Source organism: Pongo pygmaeus, chromosome 20 (assembly GCF_028885625.2).
Source record: "Pongo pygmaeus isolate AG05252 chromosome 20, NHGRI_mPonPyg2-v2.0_pri, whole genome shotgun sequence".
NCBI lineage: Eukaryota > Metazoa > Chordata > Mammalia > Primates > Hominidae > Pongo > Pongo pygmaeus.
In genome coordinates, this window is record NC_072393.2 from 38,370,842 (window position 1) to 38,387,199 (window position 16,358).

Here is a 16,358-nt window from a genome sequence, read left to right on the forward strand (position 1 = left end):
GGGGAGTGAGGCACTCACCTTGGGCGCAGAATTGAAGGAAGTGCCAAAAAACTCAATAATGAAGATAAATCAGCTTTAATGCAAATTTTTTTGTGTGTGCAATAGGGACAGTTGTTTCCAATCAGCCCAAGGTTCCTGGGTACCTTGGCCATTTCTTGCCATATGGGTTTATGAGGGTTCACAATGGGATGTGCATAGATTGGGGAGCATGGAGATTTAGATAAAGTCATGTTGCGATTGTAGAGCTTTTCTTAGCCTTTCCACTTGGTTCAAAATATGGGAGGATATTTTGATAAATGTGTCTAGGGGCTCACATTTTTCTTTTGCTTCAGCCTCCAACATGGTTCCCATATTGGTCATTGGTCTGGACCCTAGATTCCTTACATAACGTGCAAAACATGCATTGAAGCAGGCAGCATCTTCAGCAAAACCGCATATTTTGGCCAGGTGTGGTGGGTCCTGTCTGTAACCCTGGCACTTTGGGAGGCTGAGGCAAGAGGATCCCTTGAGTCCAGGAGTTTGAGGTTGCAGTGAGCCATGATCACACCACTGCACTCCAGCCTGGGCAACAGAGCAAGGCCTTGTCTCTACAAAAAAATGAAAAAATTAGCCTGACATGGTGGTGCACACCTGTCATCCCACCTACTTGGGAGGCTGAGGTGGGAGGATTGCTTGAGCCCAGGAGTTTGAGGGTACAGTGAGCTATGGTTGCAGCTCTGCACTCTCTAGCCTGGGTGAAAAAGTGAGACTCTGTCTCTAAAAAAACTAAGAAGCAGCAGCAGCAGCAGCAGCAGCAACAACAACAACAAACGAACAAACCGCAGATCCACCCTACCATTGCCCCTGCCTCTGTTGAGCATTTTTGCCATGCGTAAATAAATGCCTGCTCTTCCGCAGTCAGCAGTCTGAGGAAATTCTGAAACCAAATTACACATAGGCTAGTGCTCTATGGCATCAATATGTAATGTATCTTGTTATTTGATTTTTACATCTTTAATACATTTCCTAAGAAGTCTGCTTTGGAAAAATCACCAAAGGAATTAGAAGAGAGAGAATAAGAGAACCCAGAAAAACTAAAAGGATTTTTCTTCCCCCCATTTTTTATTAAAATCCAATCAACCTGCACAGTGCGAGTGAATGAGTGAGTGACTGTCTACGCTTTCACTAACGGACCATCAGTTTCTCTCAACCTTCTCTCCATAAACGGAGAATATCAAATGAGGATCTGGGGGTGTTAGAAAAGGGTTGGGAGCCTCAGCTCAGGTTGGTGGGCCCGCTGTGCCATGGAGCCTTTGGGGACCTCTGATTTCACATCCGTTTTGGCCCTAAATGGCCTTCTCAAACCTTCCCCCTGTCTCTCCTGGTTCCTGCCTCATTGGACTCAACCTCTTGGTGGGCAGCTCTCCAGAGGGCACCCCCAGCCTAAGAAGCAGGCCTCCTCCCAAGTCCCCGGCCTCACGAGGATAGTGGGTAACAGGGTGGGCTCAGGGGGACCTGGGAGATCTCCAGAGGCCTCTGGTGTGTTCACCAATGTCCCCTGACAGGTCTTGCTCGGCACAAGGGGTTCCTCTTAGAGATGTGACAGGGCACTTGGACTGTGGCAAATGAAAGAAGCGGAGGGGCAGGAACAGGGACACCTCACGAAGAAGACAGGCCTTAGCCTTGTACCACCCCTATGAGGTCCCCTAAGCAGCCCTCTCTCTCCCACCTTTTCCCAATCCTCGCTCCCCGGCCCTCCCCAGCACAGCCGGCTCCAGGAGGAATCAATTCGTGGGCCCGGGAGGAGGCCAGGCGAGCACCGGATGCCTGGAGCGCTAGGCTGGAGCGCGGGGAGCGCGGCGGGGGGCACGGGCAGGGCGGGGCTGGTGCGCAGAGCTGTCCAGCACCCCGAGGCGGGGCGTGCGCCCCCGGCCCGCCCCAGCCGCCTCCGCCCGCCCAGCCAGCGCCACTGCGGCTCGGCGGGCGCGTCACGTGGCTGGCGCAGCGCGGCCTCTAGGCTCCGGGCGCGGGCGAGGGGCCGGGCGGGAGGACTGACAGACCCACGGACGCTCTACCGGCGGCATCCGGCCGGGCGGGCTGAGCGCAGCGCGGGGCGGCCCGGGGACGCCGGGGCCGGGCGGGCTGCGCGCCGCGGGGCATGGGCGCGCCGGGGGTCCCCGGGCCCAGGCCGGCCGCGGCGGGGCTCCCGGGGCGCGGGGGCAGCGGCGGGCGGGGGTCTTCCCTGGCGGCCGCCGCTGAGACCCCGCGGGGCCCGTGACGCCGCGGCCGATGTGGCCCCGCGCGCGCTACGGGCCTGCACCGCCACCGCACAAAGACGCCTCGGGAGCCGCCGCCTGCACCCGGGCCGCAGCAGCCACGCCAGCCGGAGCCCGAGCCCTAGCCCGAGCCCGAGCCCGAGCCGCAGCCAGAGCCAGAGCCGGAGCCGCAGCCGGAACCGGAGCCGGAGCCGCGGGGCAGGAGGCGGCGCCCGCGGGCGGCCGGGCCCGGCATGGAGAAGCGCGCGGCCGCGGGGCTGGAGGGCGCGCCGGGCGCCCGGGCGCAGCTGGCCGTCGTCTGTCTGGGTGAGTGGGCCGCGCGGGCCGGGCAGATCCGGGTCCCCCGCGTGGCAGTCCGCGCCGCGCCCTGACCGACCCCCTCTCCGGCCGCGGCATCCCGAGGCCCCGCACCGCGGTGGCTCCCGCGCGGAGACCCAGAGAGCGGCCAGCACCGCTTGCCCGCCTGGCCCCGGGCCTGGGAGGGCGACTCTGGTGGCGCAGCCCCGGCTCCCGCCCCGCTCGGAGTAGCGCCCGGAGCCCGGGCTGAGCGCTGGCAGGCGGCCCTTCGTTCAGGCGGCAGCCTTCAACCCGGCCCGCCCGCGCTGAGCCTGGAGGCGAGGGGGCCCCGGGAGCTGGGGACAAAGGCCAGGCCGGCTGTCCCCTGAAGAAGAAACTGTTTCCGGCCCGGAGTTGGGGTGGGGGCTGGTGTAAGCCGCAGATGGGGACTCGGGGTGCGGGGCAGGGCTGGAGGAGGGTGCCAGTGTGGAGGCGGCTTCCAGGGGACTCCTGTTTTCCCTTTGTGTCTCTCAGCCCCCGGGCAGGCCTGTTCAGTTTAGGAGGGTGCTTGGGTTGGGCCGGGGACCGGTCAAGGCCAGGCATGGGGTGGGAGGGGCTCCCGCCCTGTTCGGGAGTTTTTCTGTCCAGCTTTCCAGCGCTCTGTGTAGGCGAGAGGAGAAGGAGTTAAATCCCCAACACACATGGCTCCTTTATTTACTGTGATGAAGGAGGGAGGCCATTATAAGAACTGGGGGTCATTAGGGGACACCCTGTGATGTCACCAGTGAAGGCTCTGTAACCTGACAGGTTTGCTGAAGCCACTGAAATGACAAAGTAATCACCCCCAGGCCTCAGGGAGCTCCGAGGCCCGTGCCCCAGCTGTGTGAGCCTGGCTCAATGGGAATGTGCCACTGGGGAGCCTTGAGGGTGTAACCCCAGGGCGCCCACCCCAACCTCGGTGCGGGGTCATGTGTGCTGGGCTCTGAGCTGCTGGGTGCTGGCATCCCTGGTGAGCAGGGCAGGGGGACAGGCGCTCCGTGCTCAGGAACTTTGGCCTGGCTCTGTCCAGGGGGCCTGGGTGTCCTGGGTGGGGGCAGCGGTTCCTACTTCCTGGCCAGGCGGGATCTGACCCGCATCCTGAACCGCGGGAAGTTGGGCTTCCCCCCACCCCCACCCGACTCTGGGCCCGTAACCCCCCACCCCGCCCGGGCCAGAGCAGAAGGTGAAAGTAAGGGCCAAACCCCATGGAGGTGGGCGCTTGAGGGGTGGCTTTCCTTCTCAAGGTCAGCGTGGCATGGGGGAAGAGGATGGTTCCGTCACTAGCTGCGTGCCCTGTAAATGGGGATTATCAGAACTGCCTCCCCTCCTGCCCCCGCTGCTGCTGGGCGAGCAAAGCCCCTTGGAGGGGGAAGCCCTTCAAAGTTGTAGGAGCAGGCCAGGGCACGGTGGCAGGTGCCTGTAATCCCAGCACTTTCGGAGACCAAGGCAAGAGAATTTTGCTTGAGGCCAGGAGTTTGAGACCAGCCTGAGCAACACAGTGAGACCTCATCTCTACAAAAATAAAAAATAAAAAAATAACCAGGCATAGTGGTGCACACCTGTAGTTCTAGCTACTTGGGAGGATCAGGTGGGCGGATTGCTTGAGCCCAGGAGTTTGAAGCTGCAGTGAGCTATGCACTCCAGCCTGGATAACAGAACTGGAGGCAGGAGGTGGGGGTGAGGTGGTAGGGGCCCTCTTGATGGGCAGTCTTGGGCTGCGCTCTGGGCCTTGCCCTGTAAGAGGAAGGGGACCAGCGGGCCAGCCTTGGGTTTAGCTGTGGTGTCCCTCATGGGCTGCTGCTGGTCCCCAGCAGGTATGTGGGACCCCTGACCCTTTCTTTGTATCTCCCACAGTGAACATCTTTCTCACCGGGAGACTCAGCAGTGCGGTTCCTGCCTTAGGTAAGTAAGCATTTTCTCTCCTTCCTCCACTCCTTCGGTCCCTTTTGGGTGAGTGGTCCCTGAGGACAGGCCTTCAGGGTCCTGGCACTACCCCGAGTTCCTGTGTGCATCTTTTCTACATCACAAAGGAGCTGTTTGGCTTTGGACAGGCTTCAACTTGTCTGAGCCTCAGTTTCCTCACCTGTAAAGTAGATGAAATAACAAGGTCTACTCAAAACCTGGCTCTTAGTATTCCATGAGCCAGTGAGGCAAGCTCTTAGTGCGGTGCCTGGCACGCGGTGGCTTTATACCACTGGCAAGCTGCCGAGGGTCCTGTGGAATTGACATCTTGTGCCTCACGCAGGCCGTGGGCTTCCTAGGATTTAATTTATAGGGGTATGACTGAGGGATGACACAAAGAGGCCCGTGCCAGGGAAAGAAGGCTTTATTAATTTTCTTGAAAGGAGGGGACATGCCACGCCATGCAGGGCCACCTGGGAATTACTAGATTTGGACAAGCAGGAGCAGGAGTGGAAGAAAGGTGTAAGTTAGAAGCTGCATCACAGCTTCAATGGGAAAGTCGAGACATCCAGGTGCTGTGGCTCACGCCTGTGATCCCAGCACTTTGGGAGGTGAGCAGAGGTGGGTGGATTGAGTGAGCTTGGGAGTTCGAGACCAGCCTGGCTATCATGGCGAAACCCCACCTCTACTAAAAAGTAGCTATAATCCCATCTACTCGGGAGGCTGAGGCAGGAGAATCGCTTGAACCTGGGAGGCAGAGGTTGCAGTGAGCTGAGATCACATCACTGTACTCCAGCCTGGGCAACAGAGCAAGACTCTGTCTCTTAAAAAAAAAAAAAGAAAGTCAAGGCAGGGCAGAGTAAACAGTTTAGGATTGGCTGGATTGAGTCATTCTGCTGGGCTTGGGCTATGGGGGTGCCCACTGGTTGCCTGGTAGTGGGTCTGGGGGTGCTTCAGGGAAGGGAAGATATTGGCTTGGTGTGGGAGGTTAGATAAGAAGGTGGGTGGAGGGCGTGGCCTAGCATCAGTGGCAGGTGAAAGGTGAGTTTCAGACAGCTGACTTGCAAGAGAGAGGTAAACATTTTGGCCAAAAGTACATACGGAATCCGAGAGGACACAGTGAGCACGCTGCCCCCACCTCTACCTGTTGGCGTGGGTCTGTCCAGCCGCTGGCTGTCTTTAAGCTCTAGCCTAGTCCCGAGCACAGCAAAGACCATCAAGAGCTGGAGGGGTGGCCAAGCCCATCCATCCTCCACTACTGGAGTTAAGGGGCTGCTGGGGTTGGCAAGTGGATAAGCCCAGGCCCCCCGGGGCCCTCAGTGCCGCCTGGAGAGTCTGAGAGGGGCCTCAGGGAGCCTGTTCTATCGTTGATAAGCCCCCATAGACCTCTGCATCTCTTGCTAATTCCGCCTATATACTGCCATTTCCAACAACCCATAAAAAGGTATTAAAGTAAGCATAAGTATTTCCATAAAAATGTTAAGTCTGGTTGGGTGTGGTGGCTCATGCCTGTAATCCCAGCACTTTGAGAGGCTGAGGCAAGAGAATGCTTGAGCTCTGGAGTTTGAGACCAGCCTGAACAACATAGTGAAACTCCATCTCTACAAAAAAAAATCTGAAAATTAGCTGGGCACGGTGGCATGTGCCTGTAGTCTTAGCTACTCGGGAGACTGAGGCAGGATGATCGCTTGAGCCCAGGAGTTTGAGATTGTAGTGGGCTATGATGGCTCCACTGTGCTCCAGCCTGGGTGACAGAGCAAGACCCTGTCTGTAAAACCAAAACCAAAACCTGAGGTCAAGGTGCAGCCAGGAAGAACAATGGGGGCCTCTGACTTGTTCGTTGCCTGCTGCTCTGCTCGGTGGGGCAGGAGGTGCCTGGGTTTCTAGTTCTGTGCAGGGCCCGGCTTGCTGGAGAAAGGACCCGGAGCTGTCAGGCAGCGGGACTCCTGCTGTGGTCGAAGGGGAGGCCCAGGGTGCACAGAAGCTGTGCTCACTGGCTCCTCTGGCAGGCTTGGGCCTCTTTCCCTCTCTCTCCGCCCTGAGCTGTGCTCTCAGGAGCCCGGCCTCCTCTGATGCTTTGGGCTGGCCCAGGGCCGGACCTTGCTCAGCGCTGACCTAGCCCCAGCCCTGTCTGCTGTCCCGGTCCACACAGCTGATGGTGGCCCAGTCTCCCATTCCAATTTCCAGGAAAAGGCTGACTGGCCCAGCCTGGGTCAGATGTCTGTGGCCATGGTAGAGTCAGGGGAAGGGGGAATGAGGGTGTCACAGCTTATGAATGTGAGCCCCAGGACACCCTCCTGCTGGTGGGTGTGTCACCCCAAATGTGCATATACTCCACTTTTAGAAAAGTGCTTCCCCGGGGACTAGGGCCACTCATGGAGCTTGGGCGAGGAGGACACTGTCCAGGTCCTTGCGTTTGGTTGTCCTTAGCTGTCAAGACCTCAGGCACCAGCAGGGTCCACGTTGCCAAACTCTAGGGGCTGCTATTCACCCCTGGTGCCCTCTGTGATGGGAGCTGCACGCCCAGCGTGCAAGGCCATGGGTGGTGGTCTGGGACCCTAGCTGTCCCAGAGTCCACTTCTGACACCTCCAGCGTTACCACCTGCAGGTGGCCCAAGGTACCCACCTCTCACCACGGCTCCATGACTCTGCATTTCCAGGGCTTTCCCTGGGATTCGTGCTGTGTGGGACCCTGGATTGGGAAACATTCCCCCAGCCCCTTCTCCACCCTCACTAGGCTCAGTTGCTCCAGAGGGTCTGGCAGGGCTGCCTGGGGAGCTCACAGGTTTTTACCCCTCAGCAAACCCCATCCTAAGCCCAGGTATGTCGGGCCCTGACTGGTCAGAACACCTCCTGCATCCCCCCGGCCTCTGGGCTCAGCCCTGAAGCTACTGTGGCCCCAACGGGGAGGGCCTGGGCAGGGGCTTCATGCAGTTTGCAGGCAGCTGGCAGCTTCCCCGGCACGTCTGGGGTGGGACTCCCAGCTCCCCGTCGTCGGATTACACCAGGCAGGTTGGCAGGGGTATTGATCAACTTTGGAAATTGGATCTGCAAATTGTGCTTCCTCAGGCCTTGCAGTGTCCTCTCAGGAATATTTGATGACTCTTTGGACCAGGAAAGGACACCTGCCCGAAAGTGCCCAGTCATTCCTTCCCTACTTATGTGGGCCACTGTGGCTTTGAGGGCCCAGGCCATCTTCTGCCTGAGAGAAGGCAGGTCACCTCCAGCTGAAGCTCAGACAGACCTCTCGACAGCCCCCAACACCTCCGAACCCCTCCCTCTTCCCCATTATCCTGCAAATCTTGCAGTCCTCCCATCTCCCCTCACTGCCTGCCCGCTGCTACACAGCCTGTCATGAACCTCACCTCCACGAGGCATTCCTGGAGATCCCCCTCCTCATTGGCAACCCCTGACCCCGTCCCCCACCACATGCACGTCTGCCTCAGGTCAAGCAGGGTTCTTGCCTAGGCTGGGCATGGTGGGGCACACCTGTAGTCTCAGCACTTTGGGAGGCTGAGGTGGGAGGATCACTTGAGCCTGGAAGTTGAGGCTGCAGTGAGCTGTGATCGCACCACTGCACTCCAGCCTGGGAGACAGAGCAAGATCTTGTCTCAGAAAAAAAAAAAAAAAAAAAAAAAAAGGAGTCCCTGCCTAGAACTTGCAGCTCCCTGCACAGAGCCCAGCCTCCCTCCTGCCTCCCATCCCCTCTGCATGAGGCTGCACTGCTGCTGCACCCACCGTGGTCTCTGCCAACCCGCTTTGGAGAAGAGCAAACAGTTTAACCAAGTTTCCCTGATGTGGAAATTTCCGGGGGACGCCCAGGGGTGAGGCTGTTTGGAGGCACCCGTTGTCAGGGTTTTGCTGAGAGGCAGAGCAGCTGGCAGTTGTCCCTTCCTCTGCTCCTGATGTGGCTGGTGGCCTCCCAACCCCTGATGAAGGGGTCAGACATAGGTCTACGAGGGAGAAGGGTTCTGGCTGAGGTGAGTGGGAAGAGAGAAAGGTGGCAGGTGACACCTGGCTTTTCCCAGAAAGCGTGGGTGAGACACCTGGCCCCCAAGGGCCCCAAGGAGAGGGGCAGGTCTATGTCTGTCCCCTAGGAGAGGCCTCTGGGGCTGGCTAGGAATGGACAGCGCCTTGCCCTGCCCCCGGCCTTGTCCTCCAGGACAGGGGACCTCACAGGTTTTTACCCCTCAGCAGAAAGGTGAACAGGGTAGGTTCCCAGCCATGCTGACTCAGAGGCTGACACTTCAGCTTAGCATGCGCTTTAGAGATGCAATATGGGGGACCATACCACTCCAGCCTCACTGGGCCTTCCCTTCTGTGGAACCTCCTGTTTGGCCCCCTCCAATGGGAAAGATCTCTTCTTTTGGATTTCCTTATTTTTTTAAAATTTTTTTGGAGAAAAAGTCTTGCTCTATCACCCAGGCTGGAGTGCAGTGGTGTGATCTTGGTTCACCACAACATCCGCCTCCTGGGTTCAAGCGATTCTCCTGCCTTGGCCTCCCGAATAGCTGGGATCACAGATGCCCAGTACCACACCTGGCTAACATTTGTACTTTTAGTAGAGATGGGGTTTTGCCATGTTGGTCAGGCTGGTCTCAAACTCCTGACCTCAAATGATCCCCCCACCTCGGCCTCCCAAAGTGCTGAGACTACAGGCGTGAGCCACTGCACCCGGCCTCTTTTGGATTTCTTAACCCTATACCTTCCAAGGAATCCCAGTTCAGGACCTCAGGGCTCTGTGAGGTCCTCATGGCCAGTAGCCTCACCCGGCAAAGGGAACCAGGCTGGGGCCGGGGCCACTTTGCATGTTTGGGTGGCTGCACCCTGAGACTCCTTTCTGGTAGTTTATCTCCTGCCCTTCCGGGCTGGGAGCAGGGTGTACAGTGCCCTATTTCTGGGGCAGGATCGGAGGCTCATTGTGGGGGCTGCCTCCCAGGGCCATGTGTGAGTTCCAGGTGGAGAGGCGCTGGCTTGTACCTCACTGACCCGGGACTGTCAAGGGTCTGATGCTGACGCGGTGGTGGCCAGCCTTGCTTTAGGACCAAGAGTTCTGTTCTTATCCTTGATGCTCTCATGAGTTGTCCATGGGGGTTACCAGCTCCCTATTCGTCACAGTCCTGGCTCACCTGAGCCTTCATGGTCCTAGTAGGCCTCCAGGGGAAGGGGCTTCAGCTCTCAGCTTATGGCTCCAGCTGCCCAGCAGGTCCTCAGACGGACCCGTCCACTCAGGGACCCACATCTCTGGAGCACCTGCCATGCGTTAGGCACTGTGCAGGGTCCCGGGACATGGCACGGCCCTGCCTGCCTGTGTGACGTTCATCCATCAGTCCCAACAACAAAAGGGAAATGCTCTGTGGCCGAGGCTGGGGGGAGGGATGGAAGGCTGGAGCTCTGCGGGGGGCAGCCTGGAGGGCTTCCCTGGGAAGGGGACCTCGGAGCTGGGGGTGGAAGCTGAGGAGTCCGTGAACGGGATAAGAAGGTGGGGATGGCACCCACTAGGGACCACCAGGGCCTCCAGGGCAAAGTCCCCTCCAATGTGAGAGATCGGAGAGGTCCGGGGGGCTGGGGGTTATGGGAGGGATGAGGCAGAGTGTGGGGCAGGGAGGGGGCTGGGGCTGCTGCAGTGAATTGTGGTTTTGTTCTGAGAGCATGGGAGGCAGCCAGAGGGCTCTCCTTCCTTTCCTGCAGCTGGGTGCCAGAGAGTCTTGCTGAGAACCAGAGAGAACTCGGCTTGCAAGGTCACGGTGCCAGGGGCCAGCCATGGGAGAGTGAGGAGAGAGTGTCACTGGGCTCGGGAAAAGGGTCGTCCCTCGCCTCAGTTTTTCCATCTGCAAAATGGGCCCTGCCCTCATCTCAGGCTGTTGTGAGAATCAGATGGACCAGCGCGGGGAAGGGTCAGGGTGCTGTGGGGTGGGAGGTATGGTCAAGTGCAGGGGCCAGCCGCCTGGTCCTGGGAGGGCCAGGGCACAGCGGGGCAGGGCAGGCTCACCACACTGTCCTGGATGGTTTAGAAGCAGAGAGCATGGAGAATGGATGGATTAAAGCAAGGCCCACAGGGCTGGGCATGGAGGGCTCCTCCTTTGAGCTGGCGGGTGTGATGCTTTGCTCAACCTGAGCGGTATACAGTTGGCACTCCACGAGTGCATGCTGGCTCAGTGCTGCAGTGAGAAGCTGAGGCCCCCAGAGGACTACGGTGATTCCTGACTCTGCCCCTTCCTAGCTGTGTGGCCCCAGGCAAGTCGCTGACCCTCTCTGAGCCTGTTTCCTCACCTGGCTCCTAGATCTACCTTTGGTGGCTTTCCACTTGTACTCAGGATAAAACCCAAATTCTGCACAGGGTGTGATTAGATCCAGGTGGCGTTTCCAGCCACAGCTGGACTTTGCCACCTCTCTTCAGGCCTGTTGTAGGATCTTCATTCCACTGAGGGGTTCTGCGTAAAGTCCTCTGCTCCCACCCCCAGCCTATGAGTTCCATAGAGCAGGCCTTATTCCTGCCTTACTCAGTGTGCCTACCATGCATGCTTGGCACATAGTAGGTGCTCAGTAAATACTTGTTGAGTGAGCAAAGCCTCAGGGAAGGCAGGCAAGGGGCCATCGCAGGATGGGCTATGCCGGCTGGGCAGGCCTAGGGGTGTGGGATTTTCCACCGACCCGAGGCCACGAGGCTACACCTTGGAGGTGCCGGCTGGCAGGAGGGATTGTTGGTGGGTTTTCTCCCAGCTCTGCCAGAGATGCGGGGGACAGGACCTAGGCTGTAGCTCACTGTGTAGGGTTGGGGGCTACAGCTGCCCCAAGTCTAGGGGGCCCTCCTTGGCCTCCGGTACACACCACCTCCATGAAGTCACAAGTTGTGGCCTTGCCCTTGGCCATGGCCACCCTTGGCTGGACTCGATCCCATCATGGGGGAGGCCTGTGCTGAAGCCCGCTTCCCCCGACTGCAACCCGCTTCCCAACCAAAGACGGGCCAGCCTTTCTCGGCCTCCTCTCCCAACAGCGGCCTGCAGTGGGAAGCTGGAGCAGCACACAGAGCGGCGTGGGGTCATCTACAGCCCGGCCTGGCCCCTCAACTACCCGCCAGGCACCAACTGCAGCTGGTACATCCAGGGCGACCGTGGTGACATGATTACCATCAGGTAGGGGCGCCCCGGGGGTGTCGGAAGGAATCAACGTGGGCCCACGTGCATGGGGTGGGTGAGAATGTGTGTGTGTGAGCAGGTGTGGAGGGCACACGCCTGAGGGTGTACATGTGTGTGAGCAGGTGTGGGATCATGTGCATGTGTGTGAGCATATGAGTGAGGTGTGTGTGAGCGCTCATGTGTGAGCAGGTGTGAAGAGGTGTGTGGGTGTGTGCGTGTGTGAGCATTTGTGAGTAGGTGTGTGCATGCAGATGTGTGCGTGTGTGAGGTAGGCGTGTGTAGGTATTTGAGCAGGTGTGTGGTGTGTGCATGCATGCGAGCACATGTAAGTAGGTGTGTGTGCATGTATGTGAACACACGTGTGCTTGTGTACATGGAAAAGCCCATGTCGGAGGAGACATAAAGGACACATGTGAGAGACTGCATGTGTGAGCACATGTATGTGCACGAGCCATGCCTGCAAAGGTGCAGACAGCATGTATGTGTGCATGAGTGTAAGATAACAGGTGTAACCATGCGTGAGCCGTAAGCATGTATGTGCACATGTGAATGCACACAAGTGTGTCCAGTGCTCTGGGTCTCCACAGGCCTCTGTGGCGAGGTGCCCAAGCTGGACCTCTTCCTGGTTTGAGCCTTGTTCATGGGGTGTGGGGGCTCTCAGTCACTCAGCCCTGCCAGGAAGGCGGGGCCAGCACACAGGCCACTGGGAACACAGCCTGGGACTGGTGGACATGGTCTGATGTCTCTGAGGTGGCAGAGGTGTCCTCTCTGTCCTGCAGGGGTGGCTGGGGGCCAGGCTGGCACTGAGCCCAGAGCATGGTTTCTGGAGGGGGCCTTGGGGAGGGGAGTGAATCAGGCAAAGCCCAGGTGCTCGAGCTGCAGGGACATGCAGAGGGGAAGGGGGCCAGGCAGCGAGCGGTGGTACTGGCCAGGGGGGGTCACAGGGACATTTGGCTGGGGAGTCACTATAGGTTCCATCTGCCATAGTTTTCCTAAATGCCAGAGCCCAAAAGGCGCAACCCCTGACTTACTCCATAGCTGCAATGCATGAAGATGTGATGGGCACGGGCAGGGTCTGTCCTAGTCTCTGTGCCTCAGTTTCCCCAAGGGCCAGGTGGTTCAGGGCCAGTGTATCTCTGGAGATGACAAGCTGTCAACCTGCTGCAGCCTTGGTCAGCCCCATGGGCACAGTCTCACCCTCACTTCCCGTGCCTGGGACTGTGCTGGGCCCATCCCAGTGGTCCCGAGGTGGAGGGTTCTGGGCTCCTGGGCCTCTGCCCTTTCGGGGAGGGTGTCGGGGCGGGGGGCTCTTGACTTCCTGCTCCACTTTGGCTTCGGGCTGGGGGTGCCATGTGCACTGATGGAGGGAAGGGGAGCCGCAGCAGAGCTGGAAATGACCTGCATGGATGTCACAATTCTTCATGGCGCCTCCTGTGCACACCTGGATGGGGACAGTGTGGGGACAGAGTGGCTGGGAGTGGAGGAACCAGGCAGTCTGGAACATGAAGAACGGGGTGGCCGGCCAGGACAGGGCTGGCTATCCTGGCCGTGGCTCCAGCCTGACCACTCCCTGCTGGTCGTTGGCCATAGAGGTCCCACCTACCGTCTCATGTCTGGGTCCTCTCCGCCCCCCTGCAGCTTCCGCAACTTTGACGTGGAGGAGTCCCACCAGTGCTCCCTGGACTGGCTCCTGCTGGGCCCAGCAGCCCCACCCCGCCAGGAGGCCTTCCGCCTCTGTGGCTCCGCCATCCCACCTGCCTTCATCTCTGCCCGCGACCATGTCTGGATTTTCTTCCACTCAGACGCCTCCAGCTCCGGCCAGGCCCAGGGCTTCCGTCTGTCTTACATCCGAGGTGATGACGGCCGCAGGGCAGGCAGGACACCACGGAGCACACCGTGCATGCCCATAGGCTCCCGGCCCACAGGGGCAGCACCCTCCACAGGGCCCCGGCTCCCTGTGGGATGTCCCCTGACTGCCCTGTCAATCTCAGGACAGTGGCAGGACTGGGCATGCGGATGCCTGGGACCTCTCAAGGTCACTGGCCCCACTTCCCAGTCTTGGCTAGTTGTGGGAACTCACCCCTAACCCCAGGCTCAGGTCAGGGACTGAGCCCACCCTGGTGTTGGAGGGTTCTCTGCTTCCACAGTGATGGGGAACCACCTGCCCGCTTTTGGCCCCAGGCCCCCTGGCTGAAGGGAGGCTCTTCTGTTTCCTGACTGTCCCCTGCTACATCTCCACCCCACAGGGAAGCTGGGCCAGGCATCCTGCCAGGCAGATGAGTTCCGCTGTGACAACGGCAAGTGCCTGCCCGGCCCGTGGCAGTGCAACACGGTGGACGAGTGTGGAGACGGCTCTGATGAGGGCAACTGCTCGGCGCCCGCCTCCGAGCCTCCGGGCAGCTTGTGCCCCGGGGGGACTTTCCCATGCAGCGGGGCGCGCTCCACCCGCTGCCTGCCTGTGGAGCGGCGCTGTGACGGCTTGCAGGACTGCGGCGACGGCTCGGATGAGGCGGGCTGCCCCGACCTGGCGTGCGGCCGGCGGCTGGGCAGCTTCTACGGCTCGTTTGCCTCCCCAGACCTGTTCGGCGCCGCCCGCGGGCCCTCAGACCTTCACTGCACGTGGCTGGTGGACACACAGGACTCCCGGCGGGTGCTGCTGCAGCTGGAACTGCGGCTGGGCTATGACGACTACGTGCAAGTATACGAGGGCCTGGGCGAGCGCGGGGACCGCCTGCTGCAGACGCTGTCCTACCGCAGCAACCACCGGCCCGTGAGCCTGGAGGCCGCCCAGGGCCGCCTCACCGTGGCCTACCACGCGCGCGCCCGCAGCGCCGGCCACGGCTTCAATGCCACCTACCAGGTGAAGGGCTATTGCCTCCCCTGGGAGCAGCCGTGTGGGAGCAGTAGTGACAGTGACGGGGGCAGCCCGGGCGACCAGGGCTGCTTCTCGGAGCCACAGCGCTGCGATGGCTGGTGGCATTGTGCCAGCGGCCGAGACGAGCAGGGCTGCCCTGCCTGCCCGCCCGACCAGTACCCCTGCGAGGGTGGCAGTGGTCTGTGCTACACGCCTGCCGACCGCTGCAACAACCAGAAAAGCTGTCCCGACGGCGCCGATGAGAAGAACTGCTTCTCCTGCCAGCCCGGCACCTTCCACTGCGGTACCAACCTGTGCATCTTCGAGACGTGGCGCTGTGACGGCCAGGAAGACTGCCAGGACGGCAGCGATGAGCACGGGTGCCTGGCCGCCGTGCCCCGCAAGGTCATCACGGCGGCGCTTATCGGCAGCCTGGTGTGCGGCCTGCTGCTGGTCATTGCGCTGGGCTGCGCCTTCAAGCTCTACTCACTGCGCACGCAGGAGTACAGGTGGGCGCTGTGCCCGCAGCCAGGGGACCGGGCTTCTTCATCGCCCAGGCTGGCTGTCCCCGCAGCTGTGGGTTTGCAAATGGGGGCCGGGACTAGCTACGTGGAGGCTGCTCTGGTGCACACTGGGGTCCCTACATCTTGTGCTGTCTGGGTGGAGGGTAGTCCCGGAATCCTGTTGCTGCTGCAGGTCCCGGGCAGCCTAGCCATGTTGCCCTACGCCCACTGCTTCTAGGGCCTTCGAGACCCAGATGACGCGCATGGAGGCTGAGTTCGTGCGGCGGGAGGCACCCCCATCCTACGGTCAGCTCATCGCCCAGGGCCTCATTCCACCCGTGGAGGACTTCCCTGTCTACAGTGCGTCCCAGGTGAGCCCCCGGAGGGCGTGAGGCCCCTCCGGGGCCACTTGGGACAGTATGCGGAGTAGGCTGGTCCAGGGGTCACAGGACCGGGAGGCAAGGCCTGGGCAGGGTGACCTGGGGGCCCATGGCCAGGTTGGGGGGTGGACAAGGTGGTCTCGCGGGTCTCAGGTCCCTTGGGGGTGTGCTGACTCCTGCGCCTGAGCAGCCTGGCTGCCCCCTCAGCCGCATCCCCCCGCCCCCACCCCGCTCCACCCCACAGGCCTCTGTGCTGCAGAATCTTCGCACAGCCATGCGGAGACAGATGCGTCGGCACGCCTCCCGCCGGGGGCCCTCCCGCCGCCGCCTCGGCCGCCTCTGGAACCGGCTCTTTCACCGGCCGCGGGCGCCCCGAGGCCACATCCCACTGCTGACCGCAGCACGCCCCTCACAGACCGTGTTGGGCGATGGGTTCCTCCAGCCTGCTCCAGGGGCTGCCCCCGACCCCCCAGCACCGCTCATGGACACAGGCAGCACCAGGGCGGCCGGAGACGGGCCCCCCAGTGCCCCCGGCCATGCACCGGAGGTGGGACCTTCAGGGCCACCCTTGCCCTCGGGCCTGCGAGACCCAGAGTGCAGGCCCGTGGACAAGGACAGAAAGGTCTGCAGGGAGCCACTGGCAGACGGCCCAGCTCCTGCGGATGCACCTCGGGAGCCCTGCTCAGCCCAGGACCCGCACCCCCAGGTCTCCACTGCCAGCAGCACCCTGGGCCCCCACTCGCCAGAGCCACTGGGGGTCTGCAGGAGCCCCCCGCCCCCCTGCTCCCCAATGCTGGAGGCCAGCGATGATGAGGCCCTGTTGGTCTGTTGACCGCTGGGCTCGCTGGTGACCGCCACAGCCCCGCTTTGTAACCAGGGAATACACAGTCATTTCTACCCTGCCTCTGCGTCCTTTCTTATGGAGAGGCCCTCCGGGGACCCCAGCGGAGGGGCTGGGCCCTCAGCCAGCTGGCTGCACTGGTGGGCACGGTGGGCAGGAGCTCTGGGAC

At 60.7% G+C, this 16,358-nt stretch overlaps 1 protein-coding gene across 2 annotated transcripts; it reads left to right on the plus strand.

The window, feature by feature from the left end:
• Nucleotides 1-1,935: 1,935 nt before the first annotated feature.
• Nucleotides 1,936-16,245, plus strand: LRP3 (LDL receptor related protein 3). Of its 2 annotated transcripts, XM_054464685.2 has the most exons (7): nucleotides 1,941-2,561; nucleotides 4,425-4,472; nucleotides 11,470-11,608; nucleotides 13,250-13,464; nucleotides 13,858-14,974; nucleotides 15,207-15,339; nucleotides 15,593-16,245. In XM_054464685.2, exons 1-7 carry the CDS (start codon nucleotides 2,489-2,491, stop codon nucleotides 16,178-16,180), a joined length of 2,313 nt encoding a protein of 770 aa, XP_054320660.2. In that variant the 5' UTR covers nucleotides 1,941-2,488; the 3' UTR covers nucleotides 16,181-16,245. The 2 variants fall into 2 exon arrangements, with proteins under 2 accessions (XP_063514753.1, XP_054320660.2); XM_063658683.1 differs by lacking the exon at nucleotides 11,470-11,608 and having other exon boundaries at nucleotides 1,936-2,561.
• The last annotated feature ends 113 nt before the right edge of the window (nucleotides 16,246-16,358 follow it).